The 27800-nt window shown below is 41.1% G+C and overlaps 1 protein-coding gene across 2 annotated transcripts; it reads left to right on the forward strand.

The window, feature by feature from the left end:
- The first annotated feature begins 18810 nt into the window (after positions 1–18810).
- LOC141018199 (serine/threonine-protein kinase pdik1l-B) lies at positions 18811–27788 on the forward strand. Of its 2 annotated transcripts, none has more exons than XM_073493116.1 (4): positions 18811–18956; positions 19252–20017; positions 20162–20387; positions 25480–27788. In XM_073493116.1, exons 2-4 carry the CDS (start codon positions 19274–19276, stop codon positions 25716–25718), a joined length of 1209 nt encoding a protein of 402 aa, XP_073349217.1. In that variant the 5' UTR covers positions 18811–18956; positions 19252–19273; the 3' UTR covers positions 25719–27788. The 2 variants fall into 2 exon arrangements, with proteins under 2 accessions (XP_073349217.1, XP_073349218.1); XM_073493117.1 differs by lacking the exon at positions 18811–18956 and adding an exon at positions 19030–19119.
- The last annotated feature ends 12 nt before the right edge of the window (positions 27789–27800 follow it).

Below are 27800 nucleotides of genomic sequence, written 5' to 3' on the forward strand. Positions count from 1 at the left end.
GAGTGGACTGTAACATGACATGACAAGTGAGACCTCCTCCGTCTCTGCTGGTTGACTTTACAAGCCTGCGGACGATTTGTTGAAGTTGTTTAATGCTGCTGGACGGTGAATTTCTTCATGAAGGACTCGGGTCAGACAGTCAAGAGGATGAGACTTTATGCGAGACCTCCTCTCGGTGCCTCTCTCCATGACTGAATGGTTTCTTTGATTTGAAACGAGCAGTGATTCACAGAGTAAATGTCACTGAAGTTCACACAATCAATCAATTCAACTCTAATAACTTTATCAGGACTTTGAAAGTTTAAAGTCCCCTTTCAATGCAAAATTATTGTAGTTCTTTACGGGAAACTTACTAAGAAATTTTCAGAAATCTCCTTCGGAGCCATAAAATAAAGTGTTACCTTTCTGTACATACAATGTGTGAGCAGCGTATAAATAATATATAGAATAAAGTATCAGAAGTTAACACTGCTAACTTTCAATGTGCCTTCCAGAGGAGAAACATCTGAATCCTTTTTGATTGTGAATACGTTGGTCATGATTTCTATACACGTAAGTTGCAATGATTAACAGACGAGGAATATTTAAAATATAAACACCAATACAACCACTTTATATATTATCAATAACAGTTATACTTGGTGCTTTTTATCTTCACACGTTAGAACATTACTGGTGTTAAAAATAAATCTGCTTTTGGGCTTTGAAACGGTTCATTTTTCTATAATAACAAAGCTGAGAAATGAATATAGTGACAATAAAATAAAGCTGGATAAAAAAGGGTATTTCTGTATTAACATCATGCAACATTAAAGACGCTTCCAGCTTCTTGTCGACCCACATAAGAACCGATCGGGTCAAATAATAATAAATCCACACAGAATGTCTTCACAGGTTTGTGGAGGAAGCCGAGCGGCAGCCGTCACAGCCAGCGACAGACAACACAATCCCACAGTTCAGACACATTGATGAGAGGGAAGGAAAATCTTTATAATACACAGAGCGGGTTTTCATATTGACGCGTGCTCTGAGGTAAAAATAAATGAATAAGTAAAAGCTAACACACCGTGACCACTTCCACTTCACCACATTACCACTCGTAGTCAATAGTGTATGAAACGGGTCGTGTGTGACTGCCGCCCATTTACAAAAATATTAATGGCTTTATGGGAAATCGTTAGAGGGACCTGTTTGTTTGCCTCGCTGAGATGTTTTGTGCACTGATCATTTGCAAGCCTGCTGACTCAGCCCATTTCACATTGTTATGTTGTCCCTTAAGTGGCCCTGACTAAGTAAGTTGAACATCTGAGTACAGCAGCACAGGGGGAGCGATGGATACACTCCAGCGTCACAAAGACACGAGCCTTTCACACATTAATCATATTATATTAGTGTATTAACATAAACAGGCATTTGGGGCCACTGTGAGCTTTTTGTCAACATCATTATTGATAAAAAATGTGGTGCGCTCTCTGGCACAAGCTTCACAATTAGACAGCGGATGTTCGCTTGTTTGTCTGCACACATTCATTGGTACATGTTTGAATATTGTGTGCTTTTAGCTGAACAATACGGGAATGTTGGAGCAACATGTTGTTCGTGTCCTACAGAAAACTAATATATCTGCGTAAGAACTTTTATTTCCATTTTAAAATACAACAGTAATATTTGTTTCTTCAGGATAAGTTGCTTTATGGCACTGAAGGTATTAGATGGTGATACTGAAATTACATGTTAAACTATTGGTATTGAAGTAATACTTAGAAGTAAAAGTACAAAGTAGTAAGTAGATGGCATGGTGTAATGCATGCTAAAGTACGGGTAAAATGACAAACTTGAAAAAATACTCGGAAAAGTACTCGGGGTGTAAATCCCAAGTTTCATCACGATACGATATTATATCGATTCTTTGGACAACGATAAGATATTTGCTGATATCACAAAGTCTGCATGATACGATGTTGATTGGATTGGATACAGGAGCCTGTGATCGATATGAGATGATATCGTCCATTTAACACAATCAGTTACATTTATATCAACTCACAAAAAGCAACTAAAATATGATTTGACAGTTTTATGACTTAAATATTATTTTATCAGTGGGTCCAGACATTTAAATGGAAACTATCTGTTGTCTTTAATAAAAACAAAGCTCTGTTTAGAAAGGAGCTGAGCATGGAGGGACACTGACACAGACGTGCCGTGGGAATTTCAAAATAAAGGCGTATCTGAACGATGACGCCGATATGAATCGATGTTTTCACTTTGCATCGATGCTGTTGTATCGTTGATCATTGAATCGATATATAGATCCGGATCGATGTATCGTTACACACGTAATCATAACCTTTCAAACGAGTTGCGTCTGAGCAAACTTACCTTTTAAAGCGACTACAGGGAACTTTTATTTTTTGTTGATTCTGGCGGCCCCTGTGGACTTCAGCGGTATCAGCGCCACCAGATACAGCTGTTTGTAGGATGCATGGTGATCAGGTCACACATCTGTTTGTGGCTATGTAAAATCAATAACTGTAATATGTCAGTGGTGAAACAAAAGTAAACTTTGTTTTAGTGGCGTACCACCAGACTCACGTCATCGTCAGCACTCAGCACACAAAAAACTGTTTTAACTTTGTGACTTATTCAACTGAATAAGTGGAAATCCAGTCATAGGCAGAAGGAATAACTATAATAACTATAATAACTATAATAACTATAATAACGATAAAGGATGGCAAGTTTTCTCGCTGATGACCTCGTTTGCATATATACGTCATATCTTCAGTTTAATTTGAGACTGTTTCATAACCAGTTTTAAACTTCTTGTAGTACGTGTTCAACTAGGAGTCGATTCATTATAACCCAGAAATGTTCATGACTTTTAGCAAATTTCCATTATTCCATTATGTTGCATTTATTCATTCGTTTTGGATTAATTGGCAGGAGAGCGATTTATATCTGTCTGAAGGCTGAAGGGATGAGTTACCTCACCAGCGCCTGAGTGTAATCCATTATTGTTAGTGAGAAACAATTGACAAGGATATTAAGTGTTAATGGGCTGCAATGTCATCAATCTGCGGCCCTGAGATGTTTATAGCAGGCGTTTTAGTGAGCTGCTCGACAGGATGGGTTAAAGTGACCGCACTCGCACGATCATTTTTTATTGCATACTCGTGTTTGCACACCTCAAAGCACGGCACACTTAACCCTTTACTCCCCAATAACACATCCCGTTAACAGGAGAGTGCCCTGCTCTGCTACACTGAACACGCTTTATGTAGAGCGGTGTTTCTCTCTGGATGGCTACGAGCAGGCTGTGTATTTGGGAGTTCAAGCTGCCATCACAGCTGTGGTATCGTACAGTGCAAATGACAGGTTTCAATTTGTGTGTCTCAGTTTTCAGATAAAATCGGCTCAGTTGATATTTCAGCGAACACAGATTGAGGGCAGTCAAATGGAAAAAGGCAAACAAATACAAGTTTAGGTGAATGTGAGCTGCTTTTATTTTATTATATTGTAGATTAAAGACATTTTAAATGACTAGAAGAATCTTGAGACATGTCAAGAGCCGGAGTGTACCTGTAACTGATGGATTTAATCGTTTCACTAGCTGTCTGTTTTAAGTGTTGTTGTGCTGTTTTATTTTGAAACTTGACCGGATGCACTAAGCCGTCTGACTTCCTGTCTGGCTCAATCAAATTGATCATCATGGCCGTAACGTGGCCGTGAGGTGGAAACTGGTGGTTACTGTTACCTAGTAGCGACTAGTTTGTTTGTTGTTCTAGTTTGTTGTCTTGTGGTCTCAGATATTTTTAATATCAATTTATTCCAAAATGTAATTTTGGAGTAATTAGGATGTCATCAACTTACAGTTTACCTTCATGTCTTAGATATTTATCACAGAAAAGGCTTTTCATCGTTCCCCAGGAGCCGCGGACACAACCAGGAGCCAGAAAGTTTTCCATATCTCAATCACTTCAAATTGAATCTTCACACCGGTGACACTGAGCCATGAACCTACACACTCCTCTCTCTGCTCTATTTCAGTAATGATATCATTCTTGGTGGTGATATTGGCGCCGGTCCACTTTAGCCACCCTTGCCTATAAATTTGCATGCCATTTCAGCCGCCTTTAACGTTTCATATCATTTGCATAATCTATCTGACAGAGCAGGCAGTTGACTCGGTGCATGGGGGGGCTGATATATGATGTACTGGACAAGGATAAAGTGGTGATCGCTGGGAAAGGGAGGACCCTTATGCACCGGTCTGTCCTCCCAGGGCACCAAGACTGCATAGTCCTCCAGGGAGTCTGAGAACTCATTACATGAAGTTTCATTTGAAAATAGATCTTCATCATTCGCACATATAAACAACCTTGGTCTTCTAAATGAACGCAGGCCTGAAAGCAAAAAAGAAAATGGACTAGCGCAAAAGGCCTGATGTCCTTCTACTCTTAGATGAGTCTTTCCATCCTGTACAAATGAATGCTTTTACCCCGGTTCTTTCCAAAACAAATATTCTGTTTTGTGCTTCCATTAGATTTAACTTAGACCCTGAAAATGTGATGTGTTTTCCAGACAAAATGCATTTTTTTTCTCCCTTTCAATCAAACAGGAAGCAATCTGAACATTCATAAAAGGAACGCCGGTCTCATGCATTTGGTTTTGTTGACCGAGTTCGTTCTTTTGTCTGCACCGAAAACACGTAAGAGCTGGAAAATCTTAAGTAATGTTCACCGCCAGTTCACTGTCCTTTAAAGGGCTGTGTGCAAAAACAGTGAGTGAGGGGACAGTTATCCATTATAACCAGCAGTTTTTACCTCGTCTGTGTGTGTGTGTGTCATCACAGCAAAATGTGGTCCTGAAGACACTTTTTTGTAGCGGGAAGTAATAAAGAAGCAGCTTTATTAACAACTGATTATTACCTGATTCTCCTGGTGGATACCGATAACTGATCATTTAAAATGTAGTGAGCAAAAACAGCTCGAGTTATACTTCACAACTCAGACCCTCCTCTCTTCTGCAACATGTGTAGAAAATTGCATTTGTGTTGTCGTCCTCTGTAGAAACACATCCACACTGGTGACGACATGTTCGGCTCTCTCTGCATCATTTGCACGACAAGATGCTGCTCTCCTTCTTTATTTTCTTCTCTGTGTTTATTGACGGATTGCAAAGCAACTTTAAAGGTGGACCACCCAACCAAACTTTGACCTTGACGTGCACGTACAGGTGAGGCAAACAGCCCTGCCTTTTCCTGGATAGGTATAACTATTCTATGCTTTGTCATGAAACAGTTGTTTTTTTATGTTTGCCATAAAAAACTTGAGATATTAGAGGGAGGGAATAATAGTTATTTTTTACAAGTCAAGGAGAGGATACAAAGAAAATATAAGCAACGCAAAAGATGGTCTTACTTAGATTTTGGCCCCTTCCAGCCTCCGTACTTTCTGTACATTTCCCCAATTTAAAACCTTTTTGCCAATAAGTAAATGGATCCAAATGCAAAGTTAAGGGTATTAATAAAGCTAACAGTGGAATAAATTAGCATTAGCAGCTTTAATGAAGGGCGGAGACGGGGCCAAGGTGTCACGAACGTGAGTGGGGGAGAAGAAAGGCTCGGCGCCTGTCTCTGACAAAGCTCTGACTCACTCCATCTCGTCCATTAGCCGTCTGAATGATGCTGAGAAAAACAAAGGAGTCTGCTAATGCACAGATAACAGAGGGGTCTCTATCCCTCTGTTTCCTTCTTGCACCCTCTTTGCATCCACTTTGTGGTTCTTCTCGCTTCGTTTCTGCATCAACACTCTCAGTGTTGCTCCGTCTTCATTTCCACATCTGTGAAATATGGCTGAGATCTTCTCTCTTTTGTGACATATTAGAGAGGTTTCCAATCTCTCCCAGTGGCGTGTAGATCTAAACTCCCCCTTCACTACGGCCAAGCTGGAATCAGGAGCCTCCAGAGATGGATGGTGTGAAGATGCGGTCGATTCGTAGAAATGGAAATTCCTCTTCTATCTATTATATCTCATGAGCCATTGATGGTACTTGATTAATTCTTTATAACCTGAGGAGATTCATGAGTGTTTTATTACCTTACACTCTCTAATCGCTTGTTGAAAATGCGTTGATCAGGTATAATGGGCCAATAAAGAGAGGTTCAGTATGTGAATGGCGACTCGCGAAAGACAAAGACAGGCCTCATAATACTGATTCAAAATTCATAGTTTCTCCATTCTGGTGCTGACACATTTCTCTGGACGCCTGGGAACAGAGTGTCAGATCAATAAAGCATAAGTCTTTTCTTTTAAAGGACCAGTTGACTCAAATTACAAAAAGAAAACAACATTTTACTTTAGTGGTTTGCAGTTTAGTTTTGCTTGTCAGTTTCTAAGATTTCTCCCTCAATTCTAATACAATGGAGGTAAAATCCAGGGACATTATGGTTCTCGGCAGATAAACAAACAATAGCCGATAAATAGAACCGATAATACAAAGCCAGATTGCTTAAGCTGACTTAACAAGTGCAGCATTTACACACAGTATGTGGCGGTATGCACCTTTAAAGTAAGTTAAACAAAAATGGGAATTATTATCTGTATCGGCTGTGAGAAGCAGGTAATTAACGGTTATCGTATCGGCTGAAAAAATCCATATCATGCATCCCTAGTAAATGTAATTTTCCTGATGTAGCTCATTGAAAAGTAAACATTTTAAAATTAAATTCACAGAAAGGTGTTTTTCCATCAACACTGTGCCACAGACCTACTTTCATCAGAACGAGCTCTGTGGAAAAGGATGCTACTGTTAAAAATGTCTACTGTCAATCTGTTTACGATTGTAAAACAAATTACAGAGCTTCATCAGATTCGCTCTGTAATGAGGAAACTGTTAATTATTGTATCTGCCAAGTCGCAAAATGTTAAAAGCAGCGATGTCAAGATTTCCACTTTCAAACAAGTCACAATAATTACTAATACTATCGCAAGATCGTAGTGTGGGGAGGTGGAGAGAGTCTGTAACTATTACTTCAAAATAAAAGTGCACAGAAAGAACAGCTACACGCAATTACTAGTAAAAAAAGATGAGCAAGTCCGAGGATCTTCGCTGGATTACTCACCGTCCACATCAACCCCATGGACTTCACTATAACCTGCATAAAGTTTCAAAATAAAACACTTCCACTGCTCGAAAAATGTCTCTAAATGACAGCGATTGTGTTTTCCAGCCAAGCAGAGAGCTGTAGAAACTGTTCTGTGTATATGTAAAATAACAAGGAGGTTGTTCTGGTAACACACACTGCAGCTGATGCAACATCCATTCACCTCCATTTTATTTAGGTGGAGTCAGAAATGTCAGAGCCTGACAAAATAAAACACCATCTGCATTTCATGAAAAGCAGATGAGGAAATATATTTCCTACAGTCTCGCATGATGAAATCCTTTAACAGGAGTTTGGATAAAACAAGGGTCAAGCTGTCTCTCTTCCACCCGAGGCTGCAGTTGCATGTGAGAGAAATCAATTTGATTCTTGAACAAACTACGTCCGCTGTGGGAGACTGCAGCATGTTGCTGAACGCCGAGGAAGAAAGCTGATAACAGGATCTCCTGGAAAGACTTCACGTCACTGAAAGACTTCTGCTCGTCATGGACAGTGAAGCCAGATCGGTTATTTCTTCATCCTCCTCTGCATCCAGCTCACAGCGACACAGCTGCTTTCCTTTTATTATTCCAGGTCTCCTCTGTCATTCTCAACTTTTAGTAACTGATGTAAAGGTAGATAAATGATTACTGCTGCTCACCCTAAATGGATTCCAGGCGATCTTTATATTGTGTACCCACCTCGAGGCCCTTGCATCCCTCTACGAAACAAGTGCTTCGTAGTACGACTGCACGCAGAAATACGAATTTAAACCTTGCAAAGGGACGTTAACCTTCAGTGCTGAAGTACCGTATCTTAAACCACAGTCTCCCTGCAACATATTAGTGCCCATCATGTGGTGACTCATCAGGCCAGCATCTTGACACGAGATACTGGATCTCTCATAGGTCACTGATTGCCTGCGATTAGACGGTACTCAATAAACTCGTTTAGAGTCCCAACTACATTATTTTCAAAATTGGTTTTTAGGTTTTCTGCTTTTAAAGCGTGCAGAGAACAGTTTACGCGTTATAATCAAGGTGTAATTTCCACTGGAGGATTAAAATGTCCTCCTCACTTTCACAAACCCATTTGGGTCCTCCTCCTTTTGTTTCTTTTTGTTCTTTAACAGTCAAACCTCTCTGAAAGTTGTTCTTCGACCGTCCAGCTGCCAAAATCCAAATGTGAGAAACCCTGAGCTGATAAAAATGGTGACACACTCAAAACTCAGACAAAAGCACCTACAAGAAGCCACAAGAATCATGAAATCCCACTGAGATTTAAAGCAAATACGACCACTGTTTCCCTCCTAAAACACTGATTACAAATGATTCTTCTGAGGAGGATTCACACACACGGTCACAGCATCATCAGCAGCGTAAATCCGGTCTGTGCAGCCACAATCAAACAGCGTGTGACTCAGCAGGGAGTTTAGAGGACCAGGAGAACGAGACGGTGCGTTTGCAGTTGTGCCCTTCCTTCGCAGGAAGCCTCCTGAAATGACTAATCTGAGAGAATGCGCCCTAATCCGATTTGGACGTGTCCGCCACGGCTGCATCAGGTTTCACGATCGCACCTTTCACCCGCCTCGATGCAGGACTCAAGTCTAGCTACTGTCGCACAGAAGCAGAATTGACAGATTATGAGGATCTTAAAGGGGAAAAGTGGTCGAGAGTAAAGAGCACTGAGGTCATTATAACGCCGTACATGCAGCTAAATTCAAGCACATAAAGAAGTTAATGGGAAATGACATGCATTACAGACGCTTTATCTCTCCAGTTCTCTTTGTCTTACTGTGATCATATCTGCTGGAACAATTCCTGCTTCCTGGATAACTCTGTGCCTTTAGGAAATCTTATCTCATGTAGACTGTAGAGCGCACAAATCGAATGAAAATGTGATAAAAATGCCTCTTTTTTTCCTCCTCACATCCCACATAGGCTATAACACTCTCACATACACATTAGTACAAATATTAAGTGGAGATATAATATTCTTTATATTCATATCTGCTTCCTTCCAAGGCGCCATCATATAAGATCAATTGAGCATATTATTAATATTGTTTCCATCAGATGTACTCGCAGGGTTTCTTTAATTGCGAACACATTTGCACCTGGGGGCAGACGCTGAACTGGGTGTGACGTCTCATCTGCAATCATTCCCAGCGTGAGATATGCCCTTCATAGAGAGAAATCACATCAACAATCATCTAATTTAGTCGCCATGAAGCTGTGTTAATAGCCTCAAAATAATATCCTTCCATTGCAGTTCAACTTGGATGATCGCACACTGAGAGAGCACAGACGTATCAGCCTTTCAGTTCGGCTGATAAACTGTCACACGGGCTGAAACAGATGAGGGATTATGTGTGCGGGCGTCTGTGGGAGACGGCTTCTCTCAAAGAAAAAGGGCGGACACTGAATGCAGAGAAGTGTATTCACTTGACTCTTGACATTTTGTTCTGACGTCGTCACTCCCCAAAGTGACCGTCTCAGCCCAGTGCATGCTGTTTTTCAATAATCTGTGTATTTGGCCTCACATCTACGTACATGGAGAGTGATAGTCGGCCTTTTATAGGACCATTCGGTTGGTTATACGTCAGAAAGCCTTTAGGAAATCGGATGGTTTGGGTAAAAGATGGTCAAAACCTGTTTTCAGAAGAAGCCGTGCTGGGTGAATTGATATTATTTGCGTCTACTATGTGGACCACCGAGTTTGCGATCCTGTTGTGTTTAGACATCTTTGATTTTTACATTTGGACTTTGGTCACAGTTTGGTTAGGTTTAGGCTACAGGACTACGTGATTAGGGTTGGGTTAGGGTTAGACTACCTGGTTAAGTTTAGGTAATGATCAAGGTTTTGTTTTAAATAATACATCAATGTTCGTTTTTGGTTCCACACAGGACACGAAAAAAAAGCACAACAAACATCACAAAATATAAAAAGGAATATAAGGAAACCAGGCAACACCGTCTGAAATAATCATTAGTAAATGTAATCACAATAATCTCAACTAAACTTAACAAACTGCCGTTATTATTCCTACTGGTTATTACGGTGCACTGCCGTGTGTGTGATTTGTCCAGGTGCTGTTGTCGTACTCCAGCAGAAGCTGCTGGTATTCGTCTCACAATGTTCTGCTAAAGTCCCCCATGTTGACTCCATGGCTACGTCTTTGCAAGGCCATGTCAAAGCTGTCAATTGTCAAAGCTCAATCTAACACAACGGGGACATCACGTCCTTAATAATGCACTCAGTACTGCAGTGTTCCCAGACTGTATCCTGCAGAGTGTAAGGCAGCTGACATGGTGTCATCACTGATCTGGTTGCTGTTAAGCTGCGTTGACACCTGCACTAATCCATTGGACATGGAGCCAAGGGGAAGCAATCTAGCACGGCCAGACGAGCTCCCAACTTTTATCAAGGTGAGGACAGCGAGGCTGGAAAAAAAGTGATGAGCTGTAAAATACTTGCGCATGTGAGGGCAACAGATACGGCAATACCTGGCAATGTTGCTGTTCTTACCCCTCAGTGAGTCACTCGCTGATCACGAGGAGGATTTGTGCGTATAAATCACTACAAGGAGTCCTAATGAATATCCTGTAAACAGTTTAATCAGATCAATCTAAGTGTAGGCAGCAGAAATCCTAAAAGCTTCTCTCTTTTTTTTAGCTGATTAAACAGAGAAAGCTCATGATGTACTGGCAAAGCATCACTTTTTTAAATTGGAAATTGTGACATGCATTGCCGATAGCGTGAGATGTTACTAGACTAAACCAATTTAAATGTGAAAATGGATTTATACAAACAAGATGTATTTTTATGAGCCATTGCGTGATCTGCACGAGGACTGCACAATAATATCACAAAATATCGCCTTTAAAATGAAATATCAGCGTTGGCTCGAAAACAGCTGATAAGATGACGCTTTAATTCTGACATGACGAGACTTGTACGTGAAGTTTTCTCATTTTTGCTCAGTGGATGTGCATATTTTGAAAAGCACTGCATGACAGCAGACGTGATGCTCTCTGCAGTTCGGTGGATAGAAATATGTGCAAATATCGTTATCAGCATTGACAATCAGCCAAAATGAGTTGGAAAATATTGACTTTGAAGATATCGGCAAAAATTAAATACCGTGCATCTCTATTTATTATTAATCATTTAAAAAAAGAGAAATATTGAGAGACATCTCAAATATATAAATATATATTTTTGGGACTATTACCAGTAGAATAAGTCTATTATGAAGCGATAACTGCGCATTAAAACATTTACTTTCTAAGAAACGAGGTCTTTCTTTTTATATGCTATCATTATTTTTACATAAATGAATACAAAGAAACAAAACTCAACAGAAATTGGGGGACTGTAACCATTTAACTCGTCTGATTTACCTCTAAAAAGAGTCTTTGACTCTGTCCTGTAAACATGCTTCATTCTTCATCAAACATTTCCCCAGTGTGGAGTCATTTATCTGTGAATGGCACATTAAGCACCCATTTTCTCCCCTGTCTGCGCCGGTATCGTCTTTACTGATAATGGGAAAAGATTATGCACATTCATTACCATTATCATTAAAATCATCATTATCATGCGCTTAGCATAATAACAGCGTTCAACTGATTCACGTCTCCGGCTTTTTCCCCCTCCTTCTTGTTCGGTGTTGACACCGGAGCTGCTTTAGGAAGAATAAAATAGCTTTGGTCAGTGTTTCTTTGAAGCTTCAGTGAGATGTATTTAATCTGACATGCAATACTCCATGATCAATCAAAAGAGCAAACCATAAATAAGCTGCTGTCGGAGTGGCTTTCACTGACTTCCACGACTGCAGTTTCGATAGATTCAGCTTAAATATTAGTGAAAACTCAGGACTAGTGGCACGTTTCAAAAATGCTTCTGTATATCTGTTCTTATGTCATCATTTGTCTAAATGTTATGATTTTTTTTCCATTTATATTCTTTATCTTTTCATATATTCTACTAGTGTTAGATTAAAGTCAGGTACATCGTAGCCCAAAGTGCAGCTGACTAACTAACTGCTTTCTCAGCACGACCTGAGACTTTCTCTCTTGTTAATTAAGTGGTAATCAGGTGCGATGTGGATACTGCTGACGGTGACTGTGGTGCCGTTTGAGCCGCAGGGAGACAAACAGAGTAATGGAAAAAAAAAAAGGTTACTCCAGGTGCGGAGGGTTATTTAAAGAATCACCTCTGAGGTCAAAATCCAAAATCACAGAGCTGGAAACAAAGCAAAAACGTCTTGATGTTTAAAATAAAAACGGAAAGTTAGACCAAGAATCCTAAAGTGGTTGTCCTCAAACAACAGGATTCCCTCAGGATCTATCATCCAGGGGTTTGTCCTAATTAACTGATTCTAATCTCCAAACAAGTGTCTTCTTCATTTAACTGCACGATCTCGACACACAGGTAGGCTCACACTCAAATGAAAGAAAGTCACACTTGAGCACTCCCTTACCTGAATCTGTGACGTAAAGATATTCTCTCAGAGTCCTCCTTCTGTGGATACAGGAGAGTTTGGTGGCTCAGCTCGTATCCTTAGGCTAAGGGTTTCAACAACTGAGTGCATGCCTCCTCTGAGGCTTCTTATAACGGCACACCCCTTCCCTCCTGGCTCAACCCTCCAGTTCTCTCCCTCCCTCCCTTCCCCTGTATATCACCATTCACATCACCATAGAGGAGGGCTAGAGAGAGGGGTGGATTCCCCCATTCTGTTACGCACAAACCCCGGACAGACACACAAGCCGTGGCCCGCACTGACGTAGGAGGCATTGCCTACGCCACCGGTTTCGTCTTCATTGAGCCAACTAATGGGGCTCTAAAAATACGCATCATGCACCGTGAGATTGATGCAGAATTCCTGTGTCTAAGGTGTCCATAAAACCCACAACCTCAACGCCAACCCACTGCCAAGGTCAGGGAGACAATGCAGCTTTAAATCGGATGTTCCGTCCAGAAATTCAAGTTAAATACGGGCTGTGCCATGGAGACGATCGTGGATCGATAAGGTTGTTTGTGCTTGAACAGAGAAAAACAACAAGCCTTTTTTTTGTTGGTGGTGATGGCACACCTGAAAAGGAGACTTTGTTCTTCTTGTGAATGAAAGAATGAACAATGTAGTGCAGGCAGCCAGCCTGGGTCCGCAGACAGGAGGTTCGTATGAGTCATGCAGGAGATTTGGGCATGGAAAAAAGTACCTGCCCCAAGGTCCCGAGAGCTTTCTCAGTGGCCTGTGGTCTAAAATACACGTCGAGAGTTAAGTTAAGGTGATGATAATGATGATATTAGCAGATGGTAATCAAGAAACAAGTGGAAGAAAGTGAGGCTGACGAGAAGCATGATGAAGATCAGATCTGATCAAAATTTAATGGCAATACATCTGATAATTGTTGAGATATTACAGTCTAACCAAAAGTTTTGAACCAACTGACCGTTTGACCAATTAACCGACATTGCCGTCACATTGCTAGCATGGCTAACGGCTCAGGAGCAACTGAATGTTTCTCCACCTGAAGGGAATAACAATAATCATGTCTGTGATAACGACAAAAGCAACAGCAAAGCCTCTTTTTTTTTTGTCTTGAGGTTGCACTTGAAATTCAACTCCCTCCCCATCGTGAGCTGACATTAGCTTTAGCTCCCTGTAAAAGTGTGAATGCTGGCCCTGAACCTGTGTGCGGCCTGATAGTGATGGATGAATTGGGTACATAGACAGAGCCCTCAGTGCGGCTGAGATAAGGAGCCCAGAAGAACAAGCGACCGTCGCCAGGCCTGTCTGTCATTGATATCACTGTTATCCACCGGCTGTCCACTGTCCACAAATGCTTCCTCTGGTGGCCGAGAGGCTTTGATTACCTTGATGACAGAGAGGGTCACGCTCAACTTGGCGCCACTTCACATTAAAACCTTGTAAGTCTGGTTTTGGTATGGATTATTTACACAGTTTCTTCTAGATTTCAAACCAGGTAACATGTATTTTGTCTCGTAGATCATTTGAAAATATACATTTTTCCAAAATTAAAATAAAGATTGCAGATGTGAGGGTTTCATCAATTACTAGCTAGTGTATTGTTTTCGTTCGCCCTAAGACTCCGTCATCGTTTCCTCTTTTGTCGCTGCTTTTGAAGTTTGTGTGATTCACACGATCTGTAAACTGAACTCAAGTGTCAATTCAAGGTTGACTATTATTATTTCCACAGATAATCTTTTTTTTTTTTTTTTTTAATACATATTTGTGGCTTGGAGTAGAGCCCATCCTGTTTGTCTAACACTGAAGCTTTCATCATTCAGTCATTTTCCACAAGGATTAGAAACGCAAATAACCCTGTATAGAAATGTGTAATTGGTTTCCAAACAGCCATACAACAACATTAAAAGCTGCAGAGGGTTCATTTATTCTGCTGTAATGTAATAAAAATCTATTGATTTGCATCAATGGAAACATGATAAATAATTAGTCTTATCAGCACTGAAATTGTCAAGATCCACGTCCCTTCACTATGAATGACAGAATGATATATAAAATGCTTTAACACCTTAAACAGGCACTGTGAGATGTTTTGTAACACCATTTTAAACAATTTGGAGAGAATGATAGTTGACATAAAAGCAAAAGGTATTACGCCTTTAAATGTATTATCTGTCCCAAGACAGTTCCCTATAATGAACTCTATTTTCCAAAACAGAGATACAAGCTCTTGGTAGTATTGCTCTAAATTTGTATATACATAAATCTGCATCTACAGCACGTCCCACTTTATTGGTTTTTATAGCTGTGACACCACTTGTACTTCTTCTTCCTACAATAACAACTAGATTTTAAGGCCTAAAGTGGTTCTGAAGATACAAAATGCTGACTGGTACCAGGTGGGCTCTCTGCCAAAAGAGTTTGCAGAAACTCACAAACAGCTACAACCAAAACTGACCGGCATTTGGCTCGTGTCCACTGCTCACTTCCACTTGAACTCCTCGTCCCCTCTCCATCTCATCCAGCTGAGGTGTTTTACCGTCCTCCTCCACAATTAAACCCAATGATGTGAAACCAAAGGTGGTGGTGGTGGGGGTGGTGGTGGGGGGATCTCTGCAAGGTTTATGGCGGCTCGGGGCTTTCACCTGCCAAGACACAAGTGTCTGTTGTTAACAGCGGGGGCCCGAAAAATGACGGATTACATTTCCATCCCAAAAAGCCGCCTTAATTTTGCATGGAAGAAGAATTACACCTCTGCTCGGAAAAATCTGCTGCGTCAACCAGCCGAAAAAACTTTCAGAGCGTAAGCATTCAGTGGGACATGCGGCAGTATTTCATGTGTTTGTGCGCATCCATCTTATTGCAAATATCCCCTTCAGATATTTTCTTTTGAGTGCCAGATGCAGATACCGACAGGCATCTAAGACCAGAAGAGCACTGTCGAAGAAATTAGATTAACACAATAGAAACATGAGGTCGGTAGCAGACACTGTGGCAGACTTTTCAATAAGGGAGCTAGCTTACTGAGGAAGAAAATCATTATTTGTAAAAGAGTGACTGCCGTGAAATTGAGTAAGGGATGCTGAGAAGTTGTTTACTGATGTTTACTCTTTGTGTGTGAGGAGCGCAGGATTAAATGCAAGAGGTTCTGACCTCAATCAAGGAAATAATTACTGTTGCCCCTTCTGTTGGTGGACTCCGTAATTAGCAGGCAAAGCCCCCACAGAAACACAATTAGTCTGAAAACAGAGGTGATTAAAACTATAATTCTTATTGGACTCATTTACATGTTTTTGGGGTGCCTGGAATGCTTTATTGAATTTGTCGTGGGATTCGGTTCTGGCTCCTTTTGTTGTGGTTTCCTGCAAAATAGTACTTCCTAATAAATTCTCCAGCCAGAACGCGCTCTATATTATGCCCAATGTCTGCATCCTGATATCTGTCAAAGCAAGTGAGATATGATAATAGAGTCAGAATAGGGGGGCATTTGCTTCAAGATAAAAATAAGTCAAGTGTGACTGACTCCATCTTCCTCAAGTAATGAAGAGTATTCATGATTGGCACCACTGATAAAAGCTATGGATCACATAAGCATGCACACGCACACACGAGGCACACGCACCTCAGAGGTGGCGTTTTCTTTCACAGTGTGCTTCAGTGCAATGAATCACCATGTTTCCTATTATATTCTCTCAGAACAAACACACACGCACACCAGCGCTGTTATCTGTCATCACCACTGTTGCCGCTCCAGTCGATACTGATGCAGCACCCACTCATTGTGTGTGTGTAAAGGTGTGTGTTTTGTTCAGAAGGTCTTTTGTGATTAAATGGGACTGCAGCAATGAAGGAAGTTTGGGGTGTTTTTTTGCGTGTTTGTGCATTTTCAGTGCTTTTAAGTCAAAGGAAATGGCTCGATTACAAAACTGTCCCAGCTTATAATAGACTACTGATTCAGATTTATCACTTTATCACTTACGTTAGGCATTCTCAGCATTTCTATTGAGCCTATGTGTTTTTACAAAATGAATGCCTGTATTGAAAACTGAGCGCCCACTGAAGCATAATGTCGACCAAAGTAGGCCGAAAAACTTCCGGACAGGAAGGCTATACTTATCCTTCCTCTCTCTGAGCAGTTTTAAGCCAGAGAGTGGCCGAGCGTACCTGAGAGCTCTTTAAAATATGGCTGAATTATAACATTTCCGATTTTTGTGTATACACGTTGTTTTGAATCCAAATTACTTAGGGAACATTCTATTTGCAATTACAGTGCAGGTTATTAAATGCCCCCGTGATTGTTGTGATAAGACACTAATGATAATATCGGCTAATATGGGACAGTGCATTGAACAAACAACAGCTGGATGTCCCAGAATTTTCTCCGGCTGAATGAGGATTAATCCGAAGTTATTGTTTTTGGGGCTAATGAGGAACGACTTAAAGTCGCCTTAGTAGTCCGTCCCTGAACTGTAAAAATCAAGCAGGAAATCTTGGTGTTATCTTGGAAACAGACCTTCACTTCAGCAGTCACATTAAATCCAGAACATAATCAGCCTTCTACCACCTAAAATATATTGTAAGGATCAGGGACTGGATGTCTACACGTGATCTAGAGAAATGTGTACATGCATTTATCTCTAGCAGGCTGGACTACTGCAATGGACTGTTTACAGGTCTGTCTAAATCAGCAGTCAGACAGCTTCAGCTGATCCATAATGCTGCTGCCAGGGTGAGAACCAGGACCAAAACAAAGCTCAGCACATTACTCCGGTTCTCAGGTCACTGCATTGGCTGCCAGTCTCTCACAGACTCAACATCAACTTCAAAATATGCTTGCTTGTCCATAAATCAATAAATACTTATCAGATCTCCTGACCCAGTAGGAACCCTCCAGACCTCTCGGGTCGACTGGTTCTGGATTACTGACTGTTCCCTGACTCGAAACCAAACATGGCGAAGCTGCTTTTAGCTTCTATGTTGCCCAGATGTGGAGGGGAGTTGCAGGCGTTTAGACCCTGTGTGTGTGTTTTAAACCCGCACAGGGTTTAATAAGTAGGTCCTGACACTGTGGTCTGGAAAGTGCAGCCTCCTCTACAGTAGGGGGCGCTGTGGCGAAAAACTAGGGTCCTGAAAGTGCAGCCTATTGACTAAATCTTCCTTGCCTGATATCCACATCAACATACACACACGTAGACGTCGCATTGACTCGCTGGAACGAACAGTAACATTTTATTTGAAAAAAAAAATAATAATGATAATTTGCAGTAGGCTACTATTATAAATATGCACCTTTAATTATGCAAGTCAGTTGTCTACATTTTGTTTGATCAATATCATAGGAGGACTATGTAAAATTCAGTATCACTTACTTATTTGTCCCTTGGAGGGAAATATCGTGGACATGAAGGCTGCCACATAAAAATGTAATACAGTAACAGATATAAGTGTCAGCATGTTTAAAGGACCATACCACTGTTTCTACATGTCACTGTCAGCGTGTTTCATTTAATTTAACTTTAAATATGGACACTGACTTGCATAATAAATGGTGCATATTTATAATAACAGCCTACTGCAACTTTAATTTATTTTTTCCTTTTTCCAGTTTCAGTGTCTTATTTTGATTTGCAGACGCTGCTCATTTTTGTCTCAGTGATTGTCATTATTAGTAATTAAATTAATATGAAAACAAGTCATCAAAATCAGTTAAATGTAAACGTTAATGCTTTTAACTCAGAAAACAGTTTTTTCTACTTGTTTTGTTTACAGGGCAGACCTGCCACATCCAATATGGCGGACGCGCTAACGTACCGCGGCATCACTGCGGCGTCTACGTATATACGTCATAGATGTACGTACGTGTGATTGACAGACACGCTTTTAGACGTCAGCGTGTAAAAAATACGTCGTAACATCTTCAGATAAACGCTTCGTGACTGTTTCCGCACCGTTGACAACATTAACCCGCCGGACGGTGCGTGACGTCTCCCGCAGCAGCAGTTGTAACTTGTGGTGGGCGTGGCTTTGACGATTCGAATCGAGTCACATCGCACTCTACCGTCTCCGCTACGAACCAATCACAACGCGCGGTGGAATTCTCGTAGCCAATCACGACGCACGCACGCACATAGAGCGGGACGCTCCGAACTTAGACACGGAAGTCGGTCGCTGTTGTTCTCTGATACTCGATCGAAGTTGTTTATCGACAATAAAACGGTCCGGATTGATCGATTATGCTGCGAGGCGGCTCGTCAGCCACGTAGACTATCGATTCGCGTGGATTCACTGCTGGTAATGTTGAATGAACTCTCGTGGGTGAGTCGAGATCTCGTTTTTAATCAGAGTTTTGTTTTTCGCTTCCTGTTTATGGTTAAAGCTCCTGAAAGCACCGTGTTGCGTTCAGCTGCAGTCCAGTTATTGTTCGTGTAATACACTTGTTTTATGCGTCTTTAAGCTCGACTTGATAAAGAATAAAAAGGTAAATGTAACTGGTTATGTCGTTAACGGTAAGTTAGCTAGCTGTGAAGTGTAACGTTAGCTTGAAGCGTCCCAGCTGTGATTAATGAAGCAGTTTACTGTATCATGCTAACCTCAGTCGTTGTATTAACAGCAGGCTGCAGCTCCGGTGACAGATGGAAGAGCTCTACACTTTGGAGAAGGAGGTGGGACGAGGCAGCTATGGTGTGGTCTTTGAGGGACATATGGCCAAAACAGGACAGAGGGTGGCTATCAAGAGGCTTCCCTGCAGCAACCCGGAGTGCATTGAACTCTACCTGCAAGAGCTGTGGGCCATGAGATCCACAGCCAAGAACCATGTGAACGTCATCGCCCTCCACAGTTGCCTCCTGCAGACGGGGCCCAGGAGCCTGAAGCCCCTAAAATCAGGGAAGGTGCCTCTGCGTCTGGTTGAGAGTGTGCTGAAGGGCAGTGTAGTCGGAGCACCGCAGGGTCAGGAAAGGGATAATAACTCCCAGTCCAACACCCAGAGGAGTATTAACTCTGTCTCAAGACTTCAGGACAGGACCAACACAGTCACAGCTAGGGCCAAGCTCCAGGACAAGGCTAAATCAAATGCATCTGAGTCTACAACCCCACAAAGACCACAAAACAGAGCCAGGAAGAGACCGGCCCAGACGGAGGAAGAGCAGCCAGGACCAATGCGCTGCTTGGCCCTGTGGCTCGTGATGGAGTACTGCGATGGGGGCGACTTGAATCAGTACCTGCTCTCCAGGCCACCAGATGCCCAGCGTAACCTCAGTGTGGTGCGACAGCTCTGCAGTGCTGTGGCCTTCCTGCATTGCCTGGGTATCACCCACCGAGACCTGAAGCCTGACAATGTGCTGGTCTGTGTGACACCCAAAGGCCCTGTTGTCAAGGTAGGGAGATCGTTGTGACGTCAGATAATGCAGCATCATCCTCAAGTCCTGACACAACTTGTTAAAAAACTAACACTGTTCAAATGTGAAAGCATCAAAGAATTTAATAGTTTTTGTCAGTGATTGTCTCTGTTCATTCTCTAGGTGGCAGACTTTGGTCTGAGCAAGATGAGTGAAGGTCTGTTGGGTGGGGACCTGACAAGGCAGCACTTCTCCTCCACCTGTGGCTCTGACTTCTACATGGCTCCGGAGGTGTGGGGTGGACTGACCTACACAGGCCAGGCAGACATCTTCTCGCTGGGTGTGATGTTCTGGGCTGTCCTGGAGAGAATCACCTTTGTGGAAGAAGGGACCACGCAGGAACAACTGGGTAAGTGTCCAGTGGAGAGTCAGTAGAGTAGATCGAGAATACCTGATGACTTCTTTCCTGTGAGCAACCAAAGCACCTTGACCAGGGCAGTGGAGATACACCCCTACAATCCACAGTCAGTCGGTATCATGTGACAGTGTTAACATGTTGGGTAACACATCACATTGGCCTGTCATGTTGTATCCTGCTCACAGAAAGGTTTGAGTGTGTGGTCAGGCAGGTTGATGACTCATCGCACAGAATCGAGTTTGACTTAATTAACTGGCACATATTAAAAATGTCAGATACTATGCATCGTACATTCATCACTCATGGGTGGTACAATCATAAATCTAAATGACGAGAGATTAATGATTTATGCAATGCACATTTTCATATGAATTATAGTAGCTCTGTTTCTGATAATGCAAGCTGACAGTATGTTATTCAGGCTTTACTAATCCAAAAGTTCTGTCGGTGGCAGCGTTGGAGATGCAAGTTTCTTTGGAATATTGTGACAATGTACTATTATTATTATTATTATTATTATTATTATTATTTTGAATCTGACCCATTGATTTTGACAACATCAGCCTACATTATTGAACATCAGTTAAATTGTGATGCGATGATGCCGATGTGGCAAAAGAACGTTGATGTAGTGAGTTGTAGGCATGGCCATTTTAAGTAGTTTGCTTTAAATTCTTATAGAGTGCTGCAGTAAATCTGATTTAAGAATAGGGTCCGAAATGAACACCCAAGCAAAAATGCTGTTAAAGACTTGGGAACACGTCTTTAACAAACACCACTGTCAGTAGTAATAGCTACATTGTTGGCACTTTGCAGATCAGTTTCACAGCACTTTCCTCAAACATCTTCTCCACCCTTGGATAGAGATGCATGACGTGTACTGATATTGGGAAATTTATATTATCGGCCGTTTACCTGTAAAATTACAGCTGATAAGTATGGACGATGATATAAAGCCAAATTGTTTTCATGGACTCAACGAGCACAACATCTACACACTCTGGTACACTTGGTTTGCGATCTGCTAATAAAAGCAGCAAAGAACAAGCAGAGCACAAAAAACAAGTCCTGCAGCGGTTACGAGAGGAAGGAAACAGTTTTAACACAACAGATATTATTAGAGCTGCTGAATATGAAATCATCCTTCTTCACTCACTAAGTCTCAGTACTTCTTACTCTCAGCTGTGCATAAACACCAGGTTGGGAACTTTTGTGTGAAATGTGAACTTTGCAGTTATCTTATCGGCATCGGCCATGAGGAGCAGGTAATTATCCGTTAACAGATTGGCTGAAAAAAAATCCATATTGTAGTTTGTACTTGGGCTCAACAGATATCAGCAGCATGCAGAAGCCTTCTTTCTCCACAAAGCCTAACAGGAGCCAGGGATGCAAATTCCAAGTAATTTCTTTAATTGATAGTCGGCTGCCTTAACGATCGATTATCGATTCATCATTAATTGAATATGAAATATGTTGAACGATTTTCCTTTAGCAAACTGTTTTAACCACTGACATGACTATGTTTAACGTAAAATCAGAGTCGGCTACATCACAAGTTTAAAGAACAGATGAAGTCAAACACCAAGTTACTTGAGTGATGAAGCAAAGTAATGATTTCATTTAATAACAGCTTCTGTCTGTCGCTGTTCAACCAATACTGAAGTGACTAAATGGCTAAATATCCGTCTTTTTGTATTTTATTACAAATTACTTGTATTTCAATTAAACATGTTTTCTCATACCAGTATTTTATATTTTATTTGGATATATTTGAAAAGCAAATATCTGTAATCTGTTATTGTAAGATACTTTTTGATGTATCAGTGCCGGTCTCTTATTGTCCATTAAGACATTTCTAATCGGTTAAATTCTTAACAGCGATTAATCGATTAATAATTAATCATTAACATCTCTAACAGGAGCACATCTCCAGTCAGCATTTCCATGATGAGCTCGCCAATCTTCTTCTGTCGTTGGTTGCGTGCTAACTGCTAGCAAATAAGGTGACGATTGAAAGCAAACTTTATCTGAGGTTGGGCAAATCTATCATTTTTACTACTATATGGATCTTTGCAGTTAATCATAGAAAGCAGATGCATCACTGGATTCTGTCAAAAGATGTAAAATTATGATGTAAAACGGTCAGTTTATGTTAATATTTAATATATACACATGTTGTTTTTTGTTTGTTTTTTTACAAAGAAAAAAAGTATGATTATTCTATACATTGAACAACTACTGACGTCCAAATCTAGTATGTGAGTACTTATGGCCGTGCCTGAGTGAGTTGGACCCATAAAGTCTGCAAAAACTTCAATACAAGCAAAAAGAAGCACTTTGCCAGTTTAGCTGTGCAGAACACCATTTAGATTTCAATCTTTTTCTTCTTTTTTTAATGTCCTATTTCCTGTCAGAAACCCCATGTGGCCACAGGATGAGGAAGTATCTTAATGGACACAGGGCTCAGCTCTGTCTGCACTCCGCTGTCAGAGAATAATGTAATGGCTGTAACACAGATGTCTCTTTTTGTTCACAAAAAACTGGGTCCAGCCAGAGTTGATCTGGAGGCAGGGGGATATATGAACCATCATCCCCAAGTTCAGGTCCTCACAACCTCCCTGAGTCACCCATACTCCATTAGGCTGAATGAATATGTTATGATGGGAGCAGAGAGGGCTTCCAGTCTATTCAAATGGGAAAAAAGTGCAAAATGGAATTTAGCCTCCATGATCACAATCCTCTTTGTCAGTGAGTAAATGGGGAGAGGCAGCGGGAGGCTTTTCCCAGACAGATAAAATGGTCCATTATTTGACTTTATCCTCTCTCAGCACCCACACAGTTATTTGACGTCGCAGCGAAGCACAGAGGATGAAGTCGAGGAGTAAAACACAACCTCCAGTGTTTGTCCTTGTTGAGGCGCAGAGCTGGAAGCAGCGTTTGCTTTTATCTCCGTCAGGTTATGAAATCATAGCTGTTCTTTGATCAGACCAGTCCTGCACTTGACTGTAGACTTCACCTCAAGTGTTTCTGTGGGGGTTAATCATCACAGGAAAAAGGCTTGGACTTGCCTGATGTATGTGTTACTAACTCTACTCCATTAAAATTAATTTAAAAACTGAAGAAGGACCATAATAAACCTTGTGATTAAGTAACAATTGATGCATTTTAATTACTTTCACAGATTATCCTCTTTTCAGTCTTTGGGTTGCTACATGTTAGGGATGCAACTAATGATTTCTTTTCTCCTTATTAATCTACTAATTCTTTCCAATCAATCATTTAGTCTAGAAAATGTCAAACAAAGACAAATGAGCAATTCAGGTAATTAGAGCCCGAAGTTTTATCTTTCTTAATTATTCTGATCAGCAGCCAAAACCTCAAAGTATTAATCTTATAATGGTGTGAGAGAAAGATGAGGAAGTTCATCTGGGTACTTCAACTTTGCACAACTTATGAGCCGGATCAATTTCATAATATTATATATAATAATGAGTGTTTTCTGAGGTTGTTCCACCAACATCCACATTAAGTTTCCATTTGTTTCCAGCTGTGAGCAGTTGCTCCATTTCTTTTGTGCATTTTAGTATAAATTCTGAGTAACCGGGGTGCCCACTCACATTAAATCAATCGTTGCCAAATTTCGGTGTTTCAAGAAATAGTTTCTGAACCATTAGTACACGCAGAGAGGGTCGACTGCTGCATCGCTTTGAGTTTAGCTCAGTTGGTAAAGCATATGTTAGCCACACCACACAACCTGAGTGAGTCAGGTGGTCACCCCACTCCTTTATATCCTTCAAGTTATCAAAACAGTTTAATAAATGTCTGCAAACCTCAAAGGATTCAGACTTACTTCGCTGTAGTAACACACCAGTATTCGACAACCTGAGGATGAGACTCAACAATCAACTGTCTTTCTGCAGAAAGTCATATAAATTGCTCCGTGACATGACAGCAACTTGGCAAATAATGCATTTAGAAACCACATCTGGTAATTTTGTCTCTAGCAGACAGATGTTTGTGTTCACGCACCACATTAGGCTCCGTCACAGTCTGTTTGGGTCTATTCTGGTGCCTGCAGTTTAGTGCTCAACACTTAAGTGCATGTTCAGTTGTGATCAGGTAATCAGGCAAGTGCTCCTCTTCTGAAACATGTCAACACGCAGTACTCTTAAGTACACACTTAATACTGCTCACAGCAGCATTCAGAGCCAGCTGTGTATCACAATTCATCACTCCTACAGCGTAAGACCAACTATAAGGTCGGCTGCTGACGGCATCTGTTAAACACAACGGTGATCACATGTTGGATTCATCATGAGTATGATCAGATGATTTGATGTTGCATTATTTAAAGCAAAAGTTTAATACATTTCATTATAGATTTTCTGTGATTTTATGAGAGCTGCAACATAAATAAAATAAATATAGTGATGACAGATGAAGCTTAATCCAAACATATAAAGAAACTAGTGTCTCCAAAAGCATGAATAAACCGAGAAATGGCCTCGTGCCTCAGTATTTTGGAGGAGCGTCAGGTTAAACGCTCTTCGTTATGCTTAGAAAACTGAAAACATACATTTGATCGAGTTTTATTTACGTACAAAAACTACAGTTTTGTCTGAATTCAGGATGATTATTACAAAATAATGAAAAATGTCACCGATGACTTGATATTTATAAGAGTGATATCCAAAGTAGTGCATCTGATATCGTCAACATTTGTTTGTATTTATTCAGATAACGCCATGTACTGACTGTTGTGTGTTGTGTTGCTCTCACAGCCTCAGCCTCGTACTGTGTGTTCATTCTCCTAATGTAATGTTTGTTGGTTGTTATTGTGTTGCTCCTGTTTGAGTGCAGTCTGGACCCACTGTGTTCTCCAGTTCTTGCACACACTCGTCTGGCCTGGTTTTGTGGGCTCTGTTGGCAATTACCAGAAATATGTCACACCAGTGGGCACTTGACTGCTCATAAATACATGTGTGGCCCACAATCACTGAGATCAAGTGGCTCCCTGCAGTCTGTGCTGTTGCTGTCGGTCCTAAATGACCTAACCATGTCTTCGCTCGTCTTTCCTCTCGAGGTGCCTACGTGTGCAAGGGTCGCTGGTTGATGCCGCTGGGAGAAGCATTGTGGGAAAACGCCGACCTCCAGCTGTGCATCCCTATGAAGTTCAAGAGAGCACCCCCGCTGCCACCCCCTCCTGGTCCAGCCATGTGCACCCTGCTTTTAGACATGCTCGCCTCAAACCCGGATTCCCGGCCCCAAGCAAACCAGCTGGAGGCCAGAGTGCGCTCTGCTCTGAAAGAGGACTCCCACTGACACAAAGTGGTCTTAACAGACCATAATGGCTATAATCACTATAGCCACTACATGGAAATATTGACTGCGGACCCCCTGACTGCAGTGTATCCTACACGTGTAAGCAATAGCCACTTTGCTGCCACGAGGGAAGTGGGGATAAGAAATATGTATGATTACGTGGGATTGCAGCAGGTGCTATTTCTGTCACAGAAACAGGAGCTCAGTTCATAAACTGTGGAGAAAACCACATAAAGGGAGCATAAATGAAATAGTAGAGGGCTGCTGAGCCCCCAACAAGACACGCAATGATATTTAAACAAGTCAATATAGAGATCTAGTGGGACTTACCCGAGCTGTATTTGATGTAGGCCCCATGCTGTTGCTTAGACCTGGAATGCTTGACATAGAAAATCAATTTTAGTGTGTATATATGGCTGAAAATGAAATGTAAGGGATTAGTGCTGCTGCTGCTGCCGCCTTTGGTCTGTGCTGCATTGTTTTCTCAGCTTTATTTCAGGTGATGCATCTGATTTGATTTGTGGACACTGAGCTCTTTACTTGCTTGAAAAGTGTAGCCAGCATTTAATTGTTCTGTGCTTATTATCTCTAATATCTTCAGATATTTTCACCACACATCAATGTTGCATGGACCTAACAGATGTGGCAGTAGTCCTGTAATAACTGCTGCCTCTGTGACACTGATGAGTCTTATTGACACTGTCAGCAACAGGTGTCAGTTCAACACTGAGGTAATGTTTGAGGTTTTAGTTTGTGGTATTTGTTTTTCCAAACACACGGGCCTTATATGATGAACACCTGTCGGTATAATGCACCACAAAGCACCGCCTCAACATGTCCACAGATCAGAGTCATTATACAAACAGTCTCAGAAGCCTTTAACTACTTTAAAGGAACAGCTCAGCCACAAATGAAAATGCAGTCATCATGTACTCCCCGCTGTGTCGATAGGAAGCCGGGCGAAGTTTTATAAGGCAAGGCAGGTCTAATTGTATAGGACCATTCAAACACGAGGGAACTCAGAGTGCTTTAACTACATTAAAATACATTAAAAACAAGTAGGAAGAACATCAAGAAACAAAACATTTCTCCTGGGGACTTCTTTTAAAAAAAAAAACAACATGAAATGGCTCCATGCAGCTCATCTGGTGTGATCCAGAAGCCCAGAGATCCCAAACTCATTTAAAAATGTTATTTATCTGCTTTTTAAAGCCAAAATCCTCACTAGAGCTGCCCAGCTAAAATGCGCACACCCCATTTTTTGTCGAGGGTGTACATAACGTCTTTTCAAATCAGTTTGGGATCTCTGGGCTTCCCGAGTCTTGGATGACGCTGGATCAGCTGTATGGAGCCATTTCATGATTTGTTTTGTATTTTTTCAGTTGTTCAGCAGAACGCTGCAACTCTGTTTTGCTGTGAAGCTCCAGAAATGTTTTGTGGACTACGAGACTTCACCTGACTTTATATCGATATGGGGGTGAGTAGATGACTGGGTTTTCATTTTTTGTTGAACCTTTCCTTTAAATACAGCAGCTTACTTCATATGTTTGTGCTATAATACTTTAATACTTTTTCAGAGATGCTGATGTATTTCATATTTGCTCTGCACTTGAATTCAAATGACTTGAAAGTTGAAAATGATTTTTTTTTAATGTTATTTTAAAATATGGTTCTATGGGTGCTTCTCCAGTTTTCTTTGAGTCAGTTTTTTTTTTTTTTAAGTAATAAAGACTTTAAGTCAAACTTGCATTACTTTGTGATATCTGCACTGAAACTAACAGGGTGAGCTTCATGACGCTCACAGTGAGTAACGATCACTAATATATCGTCCCCTCGTGAACAGGAAATTAAAGCCAGGCATTAGGATGGTTGCTGATCATATCCACGCTGTGTCCGCAGCATTTATTACAGGTCATCAGTCTTAGTCATTGACAGTCCATATCTTAGATGACTACTTATTTCTTTTCTCATGCGCCTAAAACAAGGAAAGAGCTAACGTGTGTTTTCTAACATGTATTGTGTCAAAAACGTTTTAAATTAAATGTCATTTAAATAAACGTGGAAGTGTAACTTAACTGTTGT

The sequence above is a fragment of the Pagrus major genome, chromosome 22, assembly GCF_040436345.1.
Source record: "Pagrus major chromosome 22, Pma_NU_1.0".
NCBI classification, from domain to species: domain Eukaryota; kingdom Metazoa; phylum Chordata; class Actinopteri; order Spariformes; family Sparidae; genus Pagrus; species Pagrus major.